This window comes from Pyrus communis, chromosome 9, assembly GCF_963583255.1.
Source record: "Pyrus communis chromosome 9, drPyrComm1.1, whole genome shotgun sequence".
NCBI lineage: Eukaryota > Viridiplantae > Streptophyta > Magnoliopsida > Rosales > Rosaceae > Pyrus > Pyrus communis.
In genome coordinates, this window is record NC_084811.1 from 773,895 (window position 1) to 792,787 (window position 18,893).

Genomic DNA, 18,893 nt, shown 5'->3' on the forward strand with positions numbered 1-18,893 from the left:
AAAAATAAGGGTAATGAAAACAAGTATCATCCACTCCTAGTGGAAGGACAGCTTTGCTTGTTTAGTGGACAACCGTTGAGTGTGGATTCCTTTCGTTGAGTGGGCATCCATTGATTTACAACATCCTCAAGTTTTTGTCCATTTCAAATTCGTACATTTTTCAAAATTTTCAATTTTATAAGATGACTTACAATTTCGTACAAATGTCATACATTTGTATCAATTTATGTTAGTTTCTCCGCTATCTGCTCTCATGTGAAAGTCGCGGCCCCACAAAATTTGCACCACGTGAATGAAAAGCCAATTAAATAATGGGGATTCATTATTAAAGAAAACCCTTCTTCTTTGACAACAAATCAATACGAAGAAAAAATCCTTCAACTTCTCCATCAAAAAGTTAAAAAACCAAAGGACAATTAATGTATAAACATTTGGATCATTAACGTGTGATGTTGAACGTTGTCCATCATCAAAAAGTTAAAAGACCTTACATTAGATTACTAGAAGTTACTATAGAACCTCGAGAGTATATATACTCCACCTATTATCAATGTGTGTGCATTATCTTGTAGCAAAAATTCCTTTTCCTTTAACCGCCGCTTGTGGGGTGGGACGCAAGGCAGAAAGAAACTGCAAAAAGTTCATTAACCATCTTGGTTGTAAGAAAGCACGTGAGCCGAAGCATTTACTGGTAATGTGGTCATCGAATGTAAAATCACAAAATTTTCATTAACCATCAAAGATAACAGTTACAAACAGAATTGCAAGAAATGCAAAAACAGTTACTAATTATTCATCAAACGATGCCGAAAGTTGAACATAAAACTAAGGAGGTAGACAGATATATACACGTCGCACAGAAAGTGATCACTGATTTACAACATGCAATTTCATGTTAGAAAACGTTCACAGCTCAAGAAGTTATCCCATATCAACTGCACATCTTCCTTGAGTATCTCAGGAATTGTGCTGGCTTCAAAATTCTCTTCCTGAAAATTAAACGACAGGAGACTTCAGCGCACGACAAACTTTCTCAAACAAATCTTTTATTTCAGCATATGAACTAAAAAAAATGTCCGAGAGAATAGGCAGCCTTTACCTGTAACTTTGACATGACGTTTTCCAGTATCAGACTTATCCCCCAAGAAGCTTCCCCAGTTAAGGTTCTCAAATCAAATCGATCATAGTGTTTTACTTTCAGTCTCAGTGATGAATTTCTATACGTACTACCTATTCCGTGACAAAACCTAACAACTGTGTATTTATCTCCAGAAGACTCCTTCCCCGGGGGCCACCTCAATCCACCCTTCAAATCTGGATCTAGAATCGCAGAATTAATCAGATCCGTGATGCTTTGCATCTCATCATTCTGAAATAGCAACAATTAATATGATCACGAAACTTCATTCCAAGAAGCTTATCCAGGGATCCAGTATGGTTAACCCATATCGTCCCGTTGCATTTCTAGAAAACGTTAATTCTTTTGTTTTGATTGTGGCTTGAAGATAAATATAGGTCAAAATTAATATCTTTGCTGAAACAAGGAATGGAAATGTAAATTTATAAAGGACTGGGTGAAGCAGCTTACAGTCAGATCAGTTACATGTTTCTCCGTGCACAGCATTAGTCTCAGGTCCAGATTCTTAGTAGTGCATGAAATGTCCATTACCATGTTACGCACTGGCTTCAACTTGATCTGAAAGAAAGTTGACATTTCGATGTAAATCTCAGGATACAAACCCTAAGCCAAGCAACAGGAAAAATTAAGAGAGGGAAGAGTCCGGAAAATATTAATGATCTGGAAAGGCTCCTCACAAATTATTCCAAAAATTGGAGAACTTAATCACATTCAGTGGTTGAACATTGAGTTTTATTATACAATACCCATATTTTTGCTGCATAATATTATATCTAAGTTATCTAATCAACATTGTGGCAACTCAATTGTGATATTGATGCAACATATATGGTTTCATCAAATTTAGTTGGCATGAATTGCAAAACTTGCCTCACAGAGTTGTAGCTTTCCATGTTCTTTCATTACCCGACATCTGCAGAAGAGAGTGGACTCTGGACTCGTAGAATCAGACAACTATACAAGAAGAAAATAAATGAGCGATTCAATAGCTACAGTCAGAATTCTGGAACACATGAACTCAGAACTCAGTAAGTTGACGTGTCTAAAAGAAATACCTGTAATTCGTATGTATCTTCCTCCTCTTCGAAATCTACTCCGATTTTCGGGACAACTTCGTTCACAATCTTTTCCTTATATGAAACAGGAGTGTTTATGTAAAATAATCGCCTCCATTGTTTCAAGATTTCAGTACGCAAATTTTTTCTGATGGATTCCATGTTAACTGAACGGCTCCTGATTCAACGATTTCAACAAAAATTGGTATACATCTGTTTGTGTACAAATTATATGAAATATGATTATCGACAGTAATTAAGCATCGATACCAAAATAATATTGTATCAAGTATCGAAAAACAAAGGCAGAGTTTTAGAGTCCACTTTTCAACTTGGCATCCTACCTTCTAAACTAAAATGCCAAATGTAACCTTTTATCATAGTATATATTATCATTTAAAATCAACAACTTTCGAGACAACTTCCTTTAAAATCGTTTCCTTAAATGAAATGGGGATGGTTGTGCAAAATGATTTCCTCCATTGTTTCAAGGTTTCAGTAAACAAATTTTTTTCTGATGGATTCCATGTTAACTGATACAAAGATTTCAACAAAAGATTGTCTTTCATCTGCTCATGTACAACTAAGGAGTAGTACAAGATTCTTTTCCGTTCTTACAAAACTAACGTGAAATATGAGATGATTGACAGTGATTAAGCATCAATACCGAAATCTCTGTATCAAGTATCAAAAACAAGGGCAGAATTTTATAATCCTACTTCACCGTTAAACTTGGCACCGTATCTTCTAAGCTAAAATGCCAAAATATGACCCTTTTATCATAGTATTACTATTTTTTGTTCTACTTTAACCAGTATCCTGAGGCAACTAAAAGAACAAATTAATGAATAATCGCATGACATAATCAAGTTAAAGAATCGCACAAAAGACTCGAAAGCTAACCGGTGAATTAGATGAGGAGGAAATCTAACCTGCGAAAGAGTACTTTCCCCACTCTGGCAATCAGAGTTGGACATGCTTCTTTGGGCTTTGCAGACTTCATTTCATTCCTCACGTGTTTAAATGCCGAAAGTAGGTCTTCCAGCACATTTTCTGTTATAGATTCCCAAGGGCTCCTTGGCAAGTTCCACTTCACCTCACCGCCTTCTTGCATCAAGTATCAGCCAAACAAATCCATAACCCAAGTAACAACTTATAAAATACATGCACAAAAAGAATTATTGAAGTTCTAACCATTAACTAGACTGGTATTGATCAAAGCTAGATGATTGCCTCCAAAATTCAGCTCAGCAGACTCCAAGGTAACGGGCTCAAGATTAACAGAAGATGGAAACTGGTTCTCGTCATCCAAAGGGATGGCGCACCATCCATGTGTAGAATGGTCTGCATAAACTATATTTTCAGTCCAATCCACAATAGGCTTATTATATGGCTTGACATTTAAGTTTTTCTTGGATTGAGGAGCAAGCAGCTCTGGAGTGAGCAATGGCCTCTCCGGTCCCTTCGAGTGCCGCCTGTGTGGTGGAACGTAAGCCATTGTAGAACTAGCACTTATGCCTATAAAAAACAAAGGATCAAAGTAAGGAGAGATTTTTCAGTGTGACCATCACACGAGCACGTGTCCTTATATAAATGGTGGGTTATGTGTGTTAAAAGGTTAATAACTTAAAAATTAAAATTTTCCACCACTAACATAAAAACGTGTGGTATACCTACCATACATATTCCCATCACAACTAAAAATTTCTCCAAAGTGAGGGCAATCCAAAAACAGAGTACTCATATTTATGCAGCAACAAGTGTTCTTGTTGGTTTTATCTGGTTGCTGAGGAAAATGAAGAAAGTTGAAACCTTTCATTCGAATTTGGAACAGTTACAAAAATGGTTTGCCTAATAAAGTGGACCAGGATCATCTCCGGATCTCTCTCTGAGGATCCGTGGGGATCCTTCAATCCAGATCATCTATGTAAATCGAACGGTCAAAAACTAATTCTTTCTTTTTTTTTTTTTTTTTTTTTTTTTTTTTTTGTCATCTATGCAAATTTTCTAAAATTCTCCACTTTTTCATTCAATTATTTTAGGAGGTTTAGTGTTTCAAATTTTAATGTTAAAGTAAACGACGGGAGGCAAAGGTAAAGGGAAAAACGATGCGGATTAGGCGGCAGATGCGAAGGATCTGGAGGCAAAAATGGAAGATGAAGCAGATGGCGGTGGGTTCGTTGGGGGGGGGGGGGGGGGGGGGGGGGGGGTGAACAGACAAAGGCAGAAGGATTACGTGGGCTTGAGTGGAAAAAAACAAAAATTAATTGTGACCGCACGATTTCCGTGAAGGGCCAAGATTAAACGATCGCCATGGATCCCCAGAGAGAGATCCGGAGAGGATCCTTCTCCGAGAACGTGATCATGGTAGGGTTCTTTCCTGAGAAATTGATCAACTGGGTAATTATTTTGATCACTTTGTTGGAGCAAAATATATAGCTTCGGATTGATATGAACACACAACAGAGCAGATAAAACACTCAAAGTAAATATATAAAGATAATCAAACAATTAATGGGGAGAATTTGATAAGTTGAGAGAGAGAGAAGAAGAAGAAGAAGAAGAAGAACTTACCCAGAAATCACTACCAAGAGAGGCAGATAGAAAGTTGAAAGCTTGGGAGACCAAAAAAATATTTAAGATAAGAAATTGTGGTAGCTTTACTCTGTTCATTGCCTTGTGAGGTTTCGTAGACATGGAATTCGAAAGTGTGCACCTTTTCTTCTCCTTCGGCTTTGAGATAACTTGCTGGAGTGGGTTTTTCTTTTTGTCTTTTCCTAGTGACAAGACAAGTTGGTGGCGGTTGATAGGATTTTACCTCAAAAAATACTTTAAAATATTTGTAAGAGAACAAGATAGTTATAGTATAAATGACTTAAACAATATCGGTTTCTATAGAGATTGATTAAATAATTTATGTTTAGCTAATTCTTAATTACTATTTAAAATTAAGTTTGGAAAAAGTTGATTTTGAAATTCAAAATAATAAAAACGAATTTTAATTAAATAATTAAATAAATCAGCAAAATAAAGAAAACAAAAGAAAATGAATTTTGAAAATAAAGTTGTAATTTGTAAAAGGACTATAATTTCATTATCACCTTAACAATTCTATATAGTTCTCTCAACCACTTAAGAATATTTTGAAGGTTAGGTTTTTCTAAAGTATGCTCTACTTGGACCCCCAATATAGAATGTATTTCAAACATGCAACCCGTTCATGATATTCAAATCAAATCTAAACATTCAAGACTCTTTTAAGCTTTATGAAAATCCCTTGAAAAACCATGAACCCTTAAAACGCGGTATTCATCCTAAGTGAAATTACAATTATTAACCATAAAAAGCTTTCGTCAATTTCAGGGACAGTCCTCCGACCAAAATTGCAACAAATTCATTTTCTAAATATCCTAATAGTGATTAAGCATCAAAACAATTAGATAGTTTCAAACACAATAATACAAAATTTGCATGTATAAATCATAAATAAATTGAAAATAAACTACATTTTCTTGCTAAGGCTCGTGGTCTTGCCCTAACAAAAGAGACTAATTACGCACATCATAAAGAAAAATATTATTAATACATGGATAGAAAACACCTTATAAATAAACTTGAATAATCAAAAGCCATCTAAGCCAAATTCTCCAAAATAATGCCTCCAACCCTAATGGCGTAATAAGCCTTATTTATATTACTACCAAATAAAATCCTTCCCATAAAAGATCTTATAAAAACTAAGAAACATAATAAGTTAAAAGAAACCAAGAAACATAATTCTAATCAATAATGGGAAATCAGCCCAGCCACAAAACAGCCACGTTCTAGGCCTAAAACACCTTCAAAACATGCCCAAGATAACTTATTTTAAAGCTTGAGACATTATGAACATGTCTCCAAAACAACCACGTTCTAGGCCTAAAACACCTCCAAAACAGGCCAATATAACTTATTTTAAGGCTTAAGATGTTCTGAACATTTCTTTAGAAGAGTCCAATAGCAAAAGACACCATCTTTGATGCCAAAAAACCCAAATAAGACCAAAATGTCACTTTGACAGCTTCGCGCACTGCTCCTTTATTTCATCGTCGTAAATTAACCACTTGTTAGGAAAATCTGAAACTTTGGCACGAACAAGCTGAGAGACTCACAAACATCCTTCAATTGGAATTACTCCAAAATTCATCACTTTCATCACTTTTTGCTCAAAAGAAAGTCGCATGTTTTACTTTAAAAATATGAATCAAAATATCAAAATTTCACCAAAATAAATACCAAAGCATTCTAAAATTAGGATAAAATATATAATATAAAATAGACTCAACAGAGATTTCTCTGTACACTGTTCTGTGACAAACCTTGCTGGATGGTTTTTATAAAGTAAAAAAATAAAAAAGAAGTTTTTGACAGTGATATTGTTTTTTTCCCATTACTATGTTTAACTTTTATTGAGGTTTGTAGGTCCATATGGTCCCCAGTTCACATTTTACCCTAGCGTTACTTTGCGAAGGGAGGATTGTGCACACATAGTAAATATCTTTAATCATTGGAATCGGGCAAATGAGTTACGATTATAATTTTTTTTTAAGGAGAAATTAGGTTCTAATTCCTTCTTTTATTATTATATTAATTAAAATTTTATTCTTTTTTAATTTTTGTTCAAGATCTTTAGGTATTAATAACATTATTAATTATTTTAATAATAAAATATTTTTTATTTTTAAATATATTTCTTTAGTGTTAAAAATGTTACAATTAGTATATTTATATTTATGGTTAAATTTTTTATCATATATTTTTATTTTAGTTTGTACCTGTTTTTAATTTGCAAACCTTTTTTAATTTGTGCCAATTTTCTTTTCAGTTTTAATTTGTACCCATATATTAATTTCTTTTTGTGTTCATATTTTTTAAAGTTTTATTTGTATTTGTGCCCATGTGTTTACCGTCACGTGACATTGTATAATTAATCAATGATAGAAAAATTACATATGGTATATTTATGTTTTATGGCTAAACTTTGTATCATATATTTATATTTTTAGTTTGTACCCACTTTTATTTTGCAACCTATTTTTTTTTAATTTGTAGTATTTTCTTTTTGGTTTTAATTTGTACCCATGTATTAATTTCTTTTTGCACCCATATTTTTTAAAATTTCATTTGTACTCATAATTTTTTAATCTTTTATTTGTACCCTAATTTATTTATAATGTACTCATTCTTTTTTATTAATGTACCACTTTGTTATATGTGAAATGTACCAATTTTTTTTGTAAAATGTACCAATTTTTTTAACACTATGGATACATTCTTTTGCCATTTATTATTTCTTATTGTTACATAGTTTTTATCCATTTATTCAATCAAAATGTTTGAATTTTTTTATTGTAGCCGCTTCTAATAGTATTTTAATGAGGGAATTTTAAATTTATAGGATTATAAATCTCATAAAATATCAAACAATTAATGTCAAAACTATAAAAATATAAATATTAATAGTAATATAATGAGGTGTACAAAGTCAAGGGACTTTGATCAAACTTTGAATAACATTAAGGTTTTAATCAAAGAATGTTAGAGACTAAGGACTGCATCTAAAGTATCTTTTTTTTTTTTTTGTAATACAAGAAACTATTAGAGAGAATAATTCAACTCGGGGTAATCTTTTTCGGATATAATTTATAGATTGTCGCTTGGTTGCAATGACTTTTAAGTTTTGTTTGAGGGGTTTTGGTCATTTGCACCCCTATTTTCTTGTATTCATTTTCTACAAGATTTAGGAGGGATCAAGTTTTTATTCCTTTCTTATTTTTTGTGTTGCAAGGGATAAGGTTTTTGTCCCTTCTATATAAGTGTAACTTTTAATTTTCTTATTAATAAGTATTCTTTGTGTGACATCCCACATCGCTCAGGGGAGTGATCCTTATATGTATATTCTCATCCCTACCTAGCACGAGGCCTTTTGGGAGCTCACTGGCTTCGGGTTCCATGGGAACTCCGAAGTTAAGCGAGTAGCGCGCGAGAGCATTCCCAGGATGGGTGACCCATCGAGAAGTTCTCGTGTGAGTTCCCAGAAACAAAACCATGAGGGCGTGGTCGGGGCCCAAAACGGACAATATCATGCTACGGTGGTGGAGCGGGCCCGGGAAGTGGTCCCCCCCGGGCCGGGATATGACAATTGTAACATCCCACATCGCCCAGGGGAGTGATCCTTATATGTATATTCTCATCCCTACCTAGCGCGAGGCCTTTTGGGAGCTCACTGGCTTCAGGTTCCGTAGGAACTCCGAAGTTAAGCGAGAAGGGGGCTAGAGCAATCCCATGATGGGTGACCCATTGGGAAGTTCTCGTGTGAGTTCCCAAAAACAAAACCGTGAGGGCGTGGTCGGAGCCCAAAGCGGACAATATCGTGCTACGGTGGTGGAGAGGGCCCGGGATGTGGTGGACCCCGGGCCGGGATGTGACACTTTGTACCATCAAGGTTAGAAAAAATCAACTAGAGGGCTCATGTAAGGGATAATGGTTTAATTAAATGCTTAAATTAAACATTTGGATTATTATTCAGTTCACATATGACTATAAATCTAGTTATCTAGTAGTTACATCTTTCTCATCAAAGATTGTCTCCCATCATAAGGTTAACGAACTTTGTATAAGCTTATAATGAATCAGGTTTTTCCCTACTATCAATTGATTTTTTTGGTAAAATCTCAATTTTCTTTGTAACAGAAATACTAAGGAGACTTTCTCAAAGTGAGACTCTCCATGAACACTATATCACCTCATATTTTTTTTTACAATGTTTTATAATGTTGGCACAAGAATTGTGTCAAAAGCATGAGGTGGCGGAGAGTTCATTGAGAGCCTCACTTTTGAGGTAGTTAAAACTAAACATTCTGAAATCACAAATTCATAACCATCATCCCACAGTGTAATGACAAAATCATAATTGAGCAAAGCAAATCACTCCCACAAGCAATCACTCCAACAGCAGAAAAGATCTCGCCATTAGCTCGACTAAGAGTTCCGAATCTAAAAAGTAAACTGAACATGACTTAAGATGAAGGAACCGAGTGCCAAAAAATACCGGGGTTTACAACAAACCAAGTAGTAAATCATTGTTCCAATAGAGAAGTTTACAACGTGCAGTTCCATTTCATGTTAGAAAAGGTTCACAGCATAAGAAGTTGTCCCATATGAACTTCACATTCCCCTGCAGCATATCAGAAATCAAGCCGACTTCAACATTCTCCTCCTGAAAGATCGAAAGAATAAGATCGACGTATGATATGATGAACACATGACAGATCTTTTCTAGGTACATTACATGATAGATGCTTGGTTGTGAGAGACTTACCTGTAACTTTGAAACGAGCATTTTCAGAAACAGCCTAACCTCCCAACCAGTTTCACCAGCTAAGGTGGTAAAATCGAAGCGATTCGCATGCCTGAACTTTAGTTTCAGAGATGGATTTTCATAAGTAGTGGTAAATGTATGCCAAATTTCAACAACATTATACCGGCCTCCAGAAAACGCCTTCCCTAGTGGCCATCTCAACCCTCCCTTCACATTTGAATCCAGAATCGCCGAACTAATTACATCCCTAATGCGTTGCATCTCATCATCCTGGTCGCACCAACAATTTTAATCAACGAAGAATAAAATAAAAAGTCTCAATATTGTTCCAGGTACAGCAACTTACAGCGAAAGCTGTTACGATCTTCTTCATGCATAGCATGAGTCTGAGGTCCAAATTCTTATTAAGGCATGATATGTTCGTGAGCAAATAAAACATTCAAAGTAATTTTAAAAAGAAGATCAAATAATTAATGGGGAGGATTTTATAAGGAGAGAGAGAGAAGAAGAAGAAGAAGAAGAAGAAGAGGAAGAAAAAGGAGCTAAGCTTACCCAGAAATCACTACCCAGAGAGGCAGACAGAAACTATGAAAACTTGAGAGACCAAAAAATGATTAAGGTAACAAATTGAGGTAGCTTTATTCTGTGCATTGCCTTGTGAGGTTTTATAGACATGGAATCCGAAAGTTCGCACCTTTTCTTCTTCTTCAACTTTTTGTGATTTAAGTAAAACTTAGTAGGGTGGGTTTTCTTTTATCTTTTCTGGTAACAACTTCCTGGACGGTTCTCTATATACCGTTCTGTGACAATGACAAACCTTGCTGAGTTGCTGGAGGGTTTTTATAAAGTTATAGGTTGGATTAAGTTTGGGTGTAACTGTAACTTCATACATCATCTTTAAAACGTCACAATGTCATAAAAAATTTGGGTTTTAGTTTCAATTTCATACATCTATTAGAAAATTTATTAAGTTAATTGTTAAGTGATAACGTGATAACAGTGAGTTCCACATTTATAAAAATAAAAAATAAAGTTTCTCCCAATACTGTTAATTAATTTTAAAATAAAACCTCACACGTTACTAAAACTTAACATTCTAATATCATAATTTCATGACCATCATCCCACGGTGTAACGACAAAATCCACGAATACAAGTTTCAGTCAAAAGCTAATATCCATGAAGAACTTAAGGGAACCATTAAGTTATAATCCACGATTACAAATGGCCATGAGTTTAGTATTAACAAAATCCACGATTACAAGTTTCAGTCAAAAGCTAATATCCATGAAGAACTTAAGGGAACCATTAAGTTATAAATAAACTTTTTTTTAATGAAAGGATTAGGTGAGTCGAGCTATGCATAAGGCTTAATCGTCGAACTACAATAGTAGAAATCTTATTCTCTAAACCCGCACAATGCGGAAAGAAAGAACCAAGACCCTAGGATTAGCTGTCTACTACAATTAGGCTACTTCCTTTCTGCTCAAAGCGATTAGAAAGGGCTAACTCCCTGATAGAATGACCCTCTTGTCCCCTATCTACGAATTTATTAAATAAAGAAAAGCAAAAATAAAACAATACAAGCGGGGGACAAAGCCAAAACCTGCTAAGAGAAAAACAAAGAAACATTAACGAAAACAAACAAGAAGACGAAACTCAAGGTCACAAGCATGGGCGGCATGTGCAAAATCTGAAACTGTAGACCACATATAATAAGCACTACCAGCACGAACCACCCCAATGAAAACTAATAGTTCTACAACCATCAAGGACCAAACTATGAAAACCTAAAATTCGGCCTTGAAGAAAGGTTATGAATGTAAGTAGAAGTTGCACAAGGAGGACAAGAGTCCCAATATAATCCCATAATGATTCAAACCGAAATTAGCCAAACAATCGACAACTGCGTTACCCTCTCGAAAAATATGAGTGACACGAACATGCATACGGGAGAGGAGCAGGGCAATTAATCCCACGATTACATCGTACTTGTTTAACAAGTATGAGTTTAGTATTGACATGAAATCATACTTAATACAACTTAAAACATTCACACAATTACAAATTTCAGTCAAATGCTAGTATCCATGAAGAACTTAGTATTAACAAAGTATGATTTCATGTCAATAAGTATTGTGTTAAATAAGTGTTGGCTCTAGTGGGAGAATGAGGGATTGTGATCATAAATATTAAGACATTCAATTTGTACAAAAAGGAGGAGGAGGTGGAGGAGGAGGAGGAGGAGGAGGAGGAGGAGAGGGGGCTTTCACAGTAATCAGTACGCAGACGCAGGTAGAAAGTTGAAAACTTGAAAGCATACACCAAAACTTATATAAAATGCACGCTTGGACATGAGTCTTTAAAGACTTTATTATATATGGCTTTTACTCTTCGCATTGCCTTTTGAGTTTCTCCAAATATAACTTCCAATAACTTTTGACCAAAGTAATAATAGCCATCACCTCTTTATCCTTTCAGTATCGAAACCTTCCCTAATAGATTCCAGGTTCATTGAAGGGGTCATCAGAGTTACAGTGAAAGAAACCAAATTAACCTTTGAAGATAATATAGCATGCCTTCAAGTACCACCTATGAATATCACAGATATATGCTTTCGGTCAAAGTTTTACCCTGAGCTGTGGGATTTTACACAAAAGGCTTCGATGCATTTATTAGTACATCCATTCAGTATAAGTTGTATTTGAATCCGTCAGTTTTCCGATGTGGGCTTCAACATTCTTCAATACTTGCATATATAAGTCAAGTTAGACATGCATGGCAAATTAATGAATTGTCTAACAAGAAAACCATACTTTTTGTTTAAATAATTTTTTTACTATTATTAGGGAGAGGGGTGGGAGTTTGAAACTACTACAATAATGCAAGGAGAGGGAAGTTCGAACGAGAGATGTACGGCTAGAATTGTCTTAGAAGAAAACCAATCAAGTCATCGAAATGTAAAATCTAAAAAACTTCATTAACCATCAACAATGCCAGATACAAACAGAATTGCTAGAAACATTAAAACAGCTACTCATTATTCATCAAACGATGCCGAAAGTTGAACATAAAACTCGGGATGTAGACAGATCTACAGTCGCACAGATAGACAGTGCTCACTGATTTACAATGCAATTTCATGTCAGAAAACGTTCACAGCTTAAGAAGTTATCCCATATCAACTGCATATCTTCCTTAAGTATCTCGTAAATTGAGCTGGCTTCGACATTCTCTTCCTGAAAATTAAAAGAAAAGGAGATTTCAGCCCAATCTTTAATTTCAGCACATGAACTAAAAAAATTTGCCCCAGAGAAAAGGCAGCGTTTACCTGTAACTTTGACATGACGTTTTCCAGCACCAGACTTGTCCCCCAAGAAGCTTCCCCAGTTAAGGTTCTGAAATCAAATCGATCAGTGTGTTTTATTTCCAGTCTCACTGATGAATTTCTATACGTATTTGCTATTATGTGCCAAACCCTAACAACTTCGTATTTATCTCCAGAAGACTCCTTCCCCTGGGGCCATCTCAGTCCACCCTTCACGTCTGGATCTAGAATCGCAGAATTAATCAGATCCGTAATGCTTTGCATCTCATCATCCTGAAATAGCAACAATTAAATCGTTTTTTCTAAGATTGTAACCCTCGAAACCGTAACCACACTGGCAAATCCATACAAGTAGCTAAACTGCTTACTATACCATACAAAGGTATCTCCAACTGAACATCACGAACCTTCATAAGTTCAGCCAGGGATCCAGTATGGTTAACCCATCGCCCCGTTACATTTCTAGAAAAAAGTCCTATTCTTTGTTTTGATTGTGGCTTGAAGATAAATATAGGACATAATTAATATCTTTGCTGAAATAAGGATTAAAAGTGTAAATTTCTAAGGGACTGGGTGAAGCAGCTTACAGTCAGATTAGTTACGAGTCTTGTCGTGTATAGGATTAGCCTCAGGTCCAGATTCTTAGTAGTGCATGAAATGTCCACTACCATGTTACGCGCTCGATTTAATTTGATCTGAAACAAAGTTGACATTTCGATTTAAGTCTCAGGATGCAAACCCTACGGCAAGCAACAGGGAAAATTAAGAGAGGGAAGAGTCCGGACAATATTAATGAGCTGGAAAGGCTCCTCACGAATTATTTCAAAAATTGGAGGGTTTTGTTATACAACACTCATATTTTGCAGCATAATATATTATATCTAAATTATCTAATCAATATCGTGGCAACTCAATCGTGATATTGATGCAACATATACGGTTTCATCAAATTTAGTTGGCATGAATTGGAAAACTTGCCTCACAGAGTTGTAGCTTTCCATGTTCTTTCATTACCCGACATCTGCAGAAGAGAGTTGAATCTGGATTCGTAGAATCAGACAACTATACAAGAAGAAAATAAATGAGCAATTCAATAGCTACAGTCAGAATTCTGGAAAACATGAACTCAGAACTCAGTAAGTTGACGTGTCTAAAAGAAATACCTGTACTTCGTATGTATCTTCCTCCTCTTCGGAATCAACTCCAATTTTGGGGACAACTTCGTTCACAATCTTTTCCTTATATGAAACAGGAGTGTTTATGTAAAATAATCGGTTCCATTGTTTCGAGATTTCAGTACACGATTTTTTTCTGATGGATTCCATGTTAACTGAAGGGCTCCTGATTCAATGATTTCAACAAAAATTGGTATACATCTGTTCGTGTACAAATTATATGAAATATGATTATTGACAGTAATTAAGCATCGATACCAAAATAATATTGTATCAAGTATCGAAAAACAAGGGCAGAGTTTTACAATCCTGCTTCACTGTTCAACTTGGCATCCTACCTTCTAAACTAAAATGCTAAATGTAACCTTTTATCATAGTATAGACTATTATTTTGTTCTACTTCAACCAGTATTCTGAGGCGGATAAAAGAACAACACAAAGGTAAAAAGGATAATCGCTTGGAACAATCAACTAAATGAATGGCACAAAAGGCTGAATAGCTTTACTTGGTATATATCTTTCTCCTCTTCGAAATCAACTCCAACTTTCGGGACAACTTCCTTTACAATCTTTTCCTTATATGAAACAGGGATGTTTGTGTAAATTGATTTCCCCAATTGTTCCAGGTTTCTGTAGACAATTTTTTTCTGATAGATTCCATGTTAACTAAAGGGCTCCTGACATAAAGATTTTAACAAAAAATTGTCCTTCATCTGCTCATGTACAACTGAGTAGTTAAACATTCCTTTCCATTGTTGCAAAACTAAGGTGAAATATGAGATGACTGCCAGTGATTAAGCATTGTTGCAAAACTAAGGTGAAATATGAGCTGACTGACAGTGATTAAGCATCAATACCGAAATATGACTGTATCAAGTATTGAAAAACAAGGGCAGAATTTCATAATCCTACTTCACCGTCGAACATGGCACCATATCTTCTAAGCTAAAAGGCCAAAATATGACCTTTTATCAGAGTATAGACTATTCTTTTGTTCTACTTTAGCCAGTATTCTGAGGCAGCTAAAAGATCAAATTCATGAATAATCGCATGACACAATCAAGTTAATGAATGGCACATGAGGCTCAAAAGCTAACCAATGGATTAGATAAGGAGGGAATCTAACCTGCGAAAGAGTACTTTCCCTACTCTGGCAACCAAGGTTGGATATACTTCTTTGAGCTTTGCAGACTTCATTTCATTCCTCACGTGTTTAAATGTCGAAAGTAAGTCTTCCAGCACATTTTCTGTTATAGATTCCCAAGGGCTCCTTGGCAAATTCCATTTCACCTCACCTCCTTCTGTAAAGTATCAGCCTAACAAATCCATAACCCAAGTAACAAGTTATAAGATAACCGCACTAAAAGAAATATTGAGGTTCTAACCATTAATTAGACTAGTATTGATCAGAGCTACACGATTTTTTCCATAATTCAGCTCAGCTGACTCCAAGGTAATGGGCTCAAGATTAACAGAAGATGGAAACTGGTTCTCGTCATCCAAAGCGATGGCGCACCATCTAAATGTAGAATGGTCTGCATAAACTATTTCTCCATTACATTCCACATTAGACTTATTATATGGCTTGATATTTAAGTTTTTCTTGTATTGAGGAGCAAGCAGCTCTGGAGTCAGCAATGGCCTCTCCGATTCCTTCGAGTGCCGCCTGTGTGGTGGAACGTAAGCCATTGCAGAACTAGCACTTATACCTATAAAAACAAAGGATCAAAGTGAGGGCAACCGAAAATCAAAAAGAAAAGAGGCTTTAAAACAGAGTACTCATGTTTATGTAGCAACAAGTGTTCTTTCTAAGAAAATCCAGCCTGTTGAAATGTTAATTCTTGTTGGTTTGCTTGGTTGCTGAGGAAAATGAAGAAAGTTGAATGCTTTCATTCGAATTCGGAAAATTTACAAAAATTACAAAAATGGTACGCCTAATGTAGTGGGAATCTGATCATGGTAGGGTTCTTTCCAGAGAAATTGATGAACTGGGTTACTTTGATCACTTTCTTGGACCAAAATACATAGCTTCGAATTGATATGAATACAGAACAGAGCAAATAAACATCCAAAGTAATTATATAAAGACGATCAAATAATTAATGGGGAGGGTTTTATACAGAGAAGAAGAAGAAGGAGCTAAGCTTTCCCAGAAATAACAACCCAGAGAGGCAGCTAGAAAGTTGAAAACTTGAGAGATCAAAAAATGATTAAGATAACAAATTGGGGTAGCCTTACTCTGTGCATTGCCTTGTGAGGTTTTATAGACATGGAATCCGAAAGTTCGCACCTTTTCTTCTTCTTCAACTTTTTGTGATTTAAGCAAAACTTAGTAGGGTGGGTTTTCTTTTATCTTTTCTGGTAACAACTTCCTGGACGGTTCTCTATATACTGTTCTGTGGCAATGACAAACCTTGCTGAGTTGCTGGAGGGTTTTTATAAAGTTATAGGTTGCACTAAGTTTAGCTAGAAAGTTGAAAACTTGAGAGATCAAAAAATGATTAAGATAACAAATTGGGGTAGCCTTACTCTGTGCATTGCCTTGTGAGGTTTTATAGACATGTTCATCTTCAACTTTTTGTGATACAGTAAAACTTCCTGAGGGGGTTTTCTTTTTTATTTTTCTGGTGACAACTTGGTGGAGGGTTCTATGTATACTGTTCTGCGACAAGCCTTGCCGGACGGTTCTCTATATACCCAGCCAAACACATGAACAATATGAATTGGACGACGTGGAGTACGTGTAACAAATTTTCAAGTTAAATACATGAACAACACGAAGTGAGTGACGTGGAGCACGTGTGGGGTTGGGCTTCACACGTGAGTCAACCTAGCTCTGAAACCATGAAGAAAGTTGAACTTCCACCATAAAACCAATATGGGAAGTAACTCAACCTCTTATAAACTCTTACAAAGTTTCTCATTTCACCAATATGAAACTCTTTTACCTTCACATTATGGTCCCCAATTCACATTTTTGTAATTTTAAATTTGAAAGAACATAAATTTTACCCTAATCGTGGGAAGGGAGGATTGTGCACATAGTATACATCTTTAATCATTTGAATGAGAAAATTCTTGACAAATGAGTAACGAACCAAAAAAGAAAACTATTTTGAGTTGTTTTCACTTCCAAGATTTTGTATTCACTCGTTCCTCTATATCCGAAATTCGTGACAAATGAGTAACGAACCAAAAACAAAAACTATTTTAAGTTGTTTTCACTTTCAAGATTTTGTATTCACTCATTGTTGTATATCGTAAATTCTTGACAAATGAATAACGAACCAAAAAACTATTTTGAATTGTTTTCACTTCTAAGATTTTGTATTCACTTCTACTCTATTTCTTTCCCTCTCTACCGTACCATTCATCATCTCTCAATTCTTCCATGTACTGTAGCTGAAAACCTACGGCGAAATGTTTATTAAATGGACCAATTACATCACACAGGTTTTGACAATCAATAAAAGCAACAATCCAAGCCCAATGCAACAAATGAAAATAAGACTTTTTTTAAAACAAAGAAGCCCAAAACAATTCACAACAATGGTGGCCCAACCATTTCACTTAGTGGGGGTAGCCCAAAGTTTTATAATTGGGTTGCTATTTGCAGCCATAGTTTCGATTCTCTTTCAAGAGAAACTTACCTGCACCAAGGTGTGTATCGTTTTGTTTCCAACTTTATCCTCACGTGATAGATAGAGAGAAAATGATGCACAACTTATTAGATCTATAATGTGATATGCATACATTATTTTTTTTAATCTTTTAATACAACGATACATTAACAAAAACATCGCGATCTTGTCCATGTATAGACTACTGCTCTTTTATCTCTTAATAATATAACGATACATTTAATTATGAATACTATAGATTAAAATTTTGGGGAAAAGTGAGACCCATATTTTCACCAAAGAATCCTAATTTAGGAGAAGGACTATATTAAGTATTTTGCCATTGTGGCATCTCCAACTAAAAACATAATTGTCAAAGTATTTTTCATACATTACATCATGTTATTGATTAGAATGTCAAGGTAGTATTACAAAAAGTGTCTGTAAGTCTTTCTCCTATTTTACTATTGGACCACAATCCTATAGAAAGAAGAATGTCATGGTAGTATTACAAAAAGTGCCTGTAAGTCTGTCTCCCATTTTACTTTTCGACCACAATCCTATAGAAAGAAGCATAGAAAAATCTTCATACTTTTACAAGAATTAGTACCTCACAAATGACGTGATCTTGTGATAGGCATCCCACATAATATATTTGACTTATATTGTGAGATTAAAATGTCACGTAACAATGAACTATTTTATACAAATCGATCTTTTGTTCGACAATTTACCCAAGTTTTCACCCTTAATATGAGCTCGTTTGGATGTGTTTTTAAAATGATTGAAAATGATTTTAAATAAAATATTTTTGGATTCCAAAATCACTTTAAATGCTTTCTATAAGAAGCATTGATTATATGTTTTTTCCAATAAGCACTTTAAGTGATTTTTCAGAATTTACTAACATTTTTACTAAATACTATTTTCAAAATTATTTTCATCAAAAATACTTTTAATTATTTTAATAGCATATTCAAACAAGTTCTGAAAGGATAAATCGAGGCTTTTAGCAAAAAGTGCGTGTTCCGTTCTTCTGTTTTGGCCTATGTATTAACTCTTTGATCGGTTGCTAATGTCCTCTAGCAAGAAAATGCAAGAGGACATGTATCATGTGTGTGTCAGATCAGCTACACTGCCCTACTTACACGGCTTACACTGGAATATGTGATATATACTGTTGACTTTAACCCACTCGGTCGTCTTCTACCTACCGT

At 35.1% G+C, this 18,893-nt stretch overlaps 3 protein-coding genes across 5 annotated transcripts; all 3 read right to left on the reverse strand.

The window, feature by feature from the left end:
* Positions 1–705: 705 nt before the first annotated feature.
* LOC137745662 (uncharacterized) lies at positions 706–4,937 on the reverse strand. Of its 3 annotated transcripts, none has more exons than XM_068485658.1 (8): positions 4,768–4,937; positions 3,388–3,711; positions 3,126–3,300; positions 2,194–2,368; positions 2,009–2,092; positions 1,589–1,696; positions 1,100–1,369; positions 706–989 (listed from the first exon to the last, which is right to left on the reverse strand). In XM_068485658.1, the coding sequence occupies exons 2-8, from the start codon at positions 3,689–3,691 to the stop codon at positions 891–893; spliced, it is 1,215 nt and encodes a 404-aa protein (XP_068341759.1). In that variant the 5' UTR covers positions 3,692–3,711; positions 4,768–4,937; the 3' UTR covers positions 706–890. The 3 variants fall into 3 exon arrangements, with proteins under 3 accessions (XP_068341759.1, XP_068341758.1, XP_068341757.1); XM_068485657.1 differs by having other exon boundaries at positions 2,194–2,371; positions 3,126–3,297; positions 4,768–4,935; XM_068485656.1 differs by having other exon boundaries at positions 2,194–2,371; positions 4,768–4,935.
* A 7,577-nt stretch (positions 4,938–12,514) lies between these two features.
* Positions 12,515–13,565, reverse strand: LOC137744693 (uncharacterized). Its single transcript, XM_068484462.1, has 3 exons — positions 13,469–13,565; positions 12,885–13,154; positions 12,515–12,792 (listed from the first exon to the last, which is right to left on the reverse strand). Exons 1-3 carry the CDS (start codon positions 13,550–13,552, stop codon positions 12,694–12,696), a joined length of 453 nt encoding a protein of 150 aa, XP_068340563.1. The 5' UTR covers positions 13,553–13,565; the 3' UTR covers positions 12,515–12,693.
* A 267-nt stretch (positions 13,566–13,832) lies between these two features.
* On the reverse strand, positions 13,833–16,699 carry LOC137745382 (uncharacterized). Its single transcript, XM_068485329.1, has 5 exons — positions 16,295–16,699; positions 15,442–15,765; positions 15,183–15,357; positions 14,045–14,222; positions 13,833–13,943 (listed from the first exon to the last, which is right to left on the reverse strand). Exons 2-5 carry the CDS (start codon positions 15,743–15,745, stop codon positions 13,833–13,835), a joined length of 768 nt encoding a protein of 255 aa, XP_068341430.1. The 5' UTR covers positions 15,746–15,765; positions 16,295–16,699.
* Between the last annotated feature and the right edge of the window lie 2,194 nt (positions 16,700–18,893).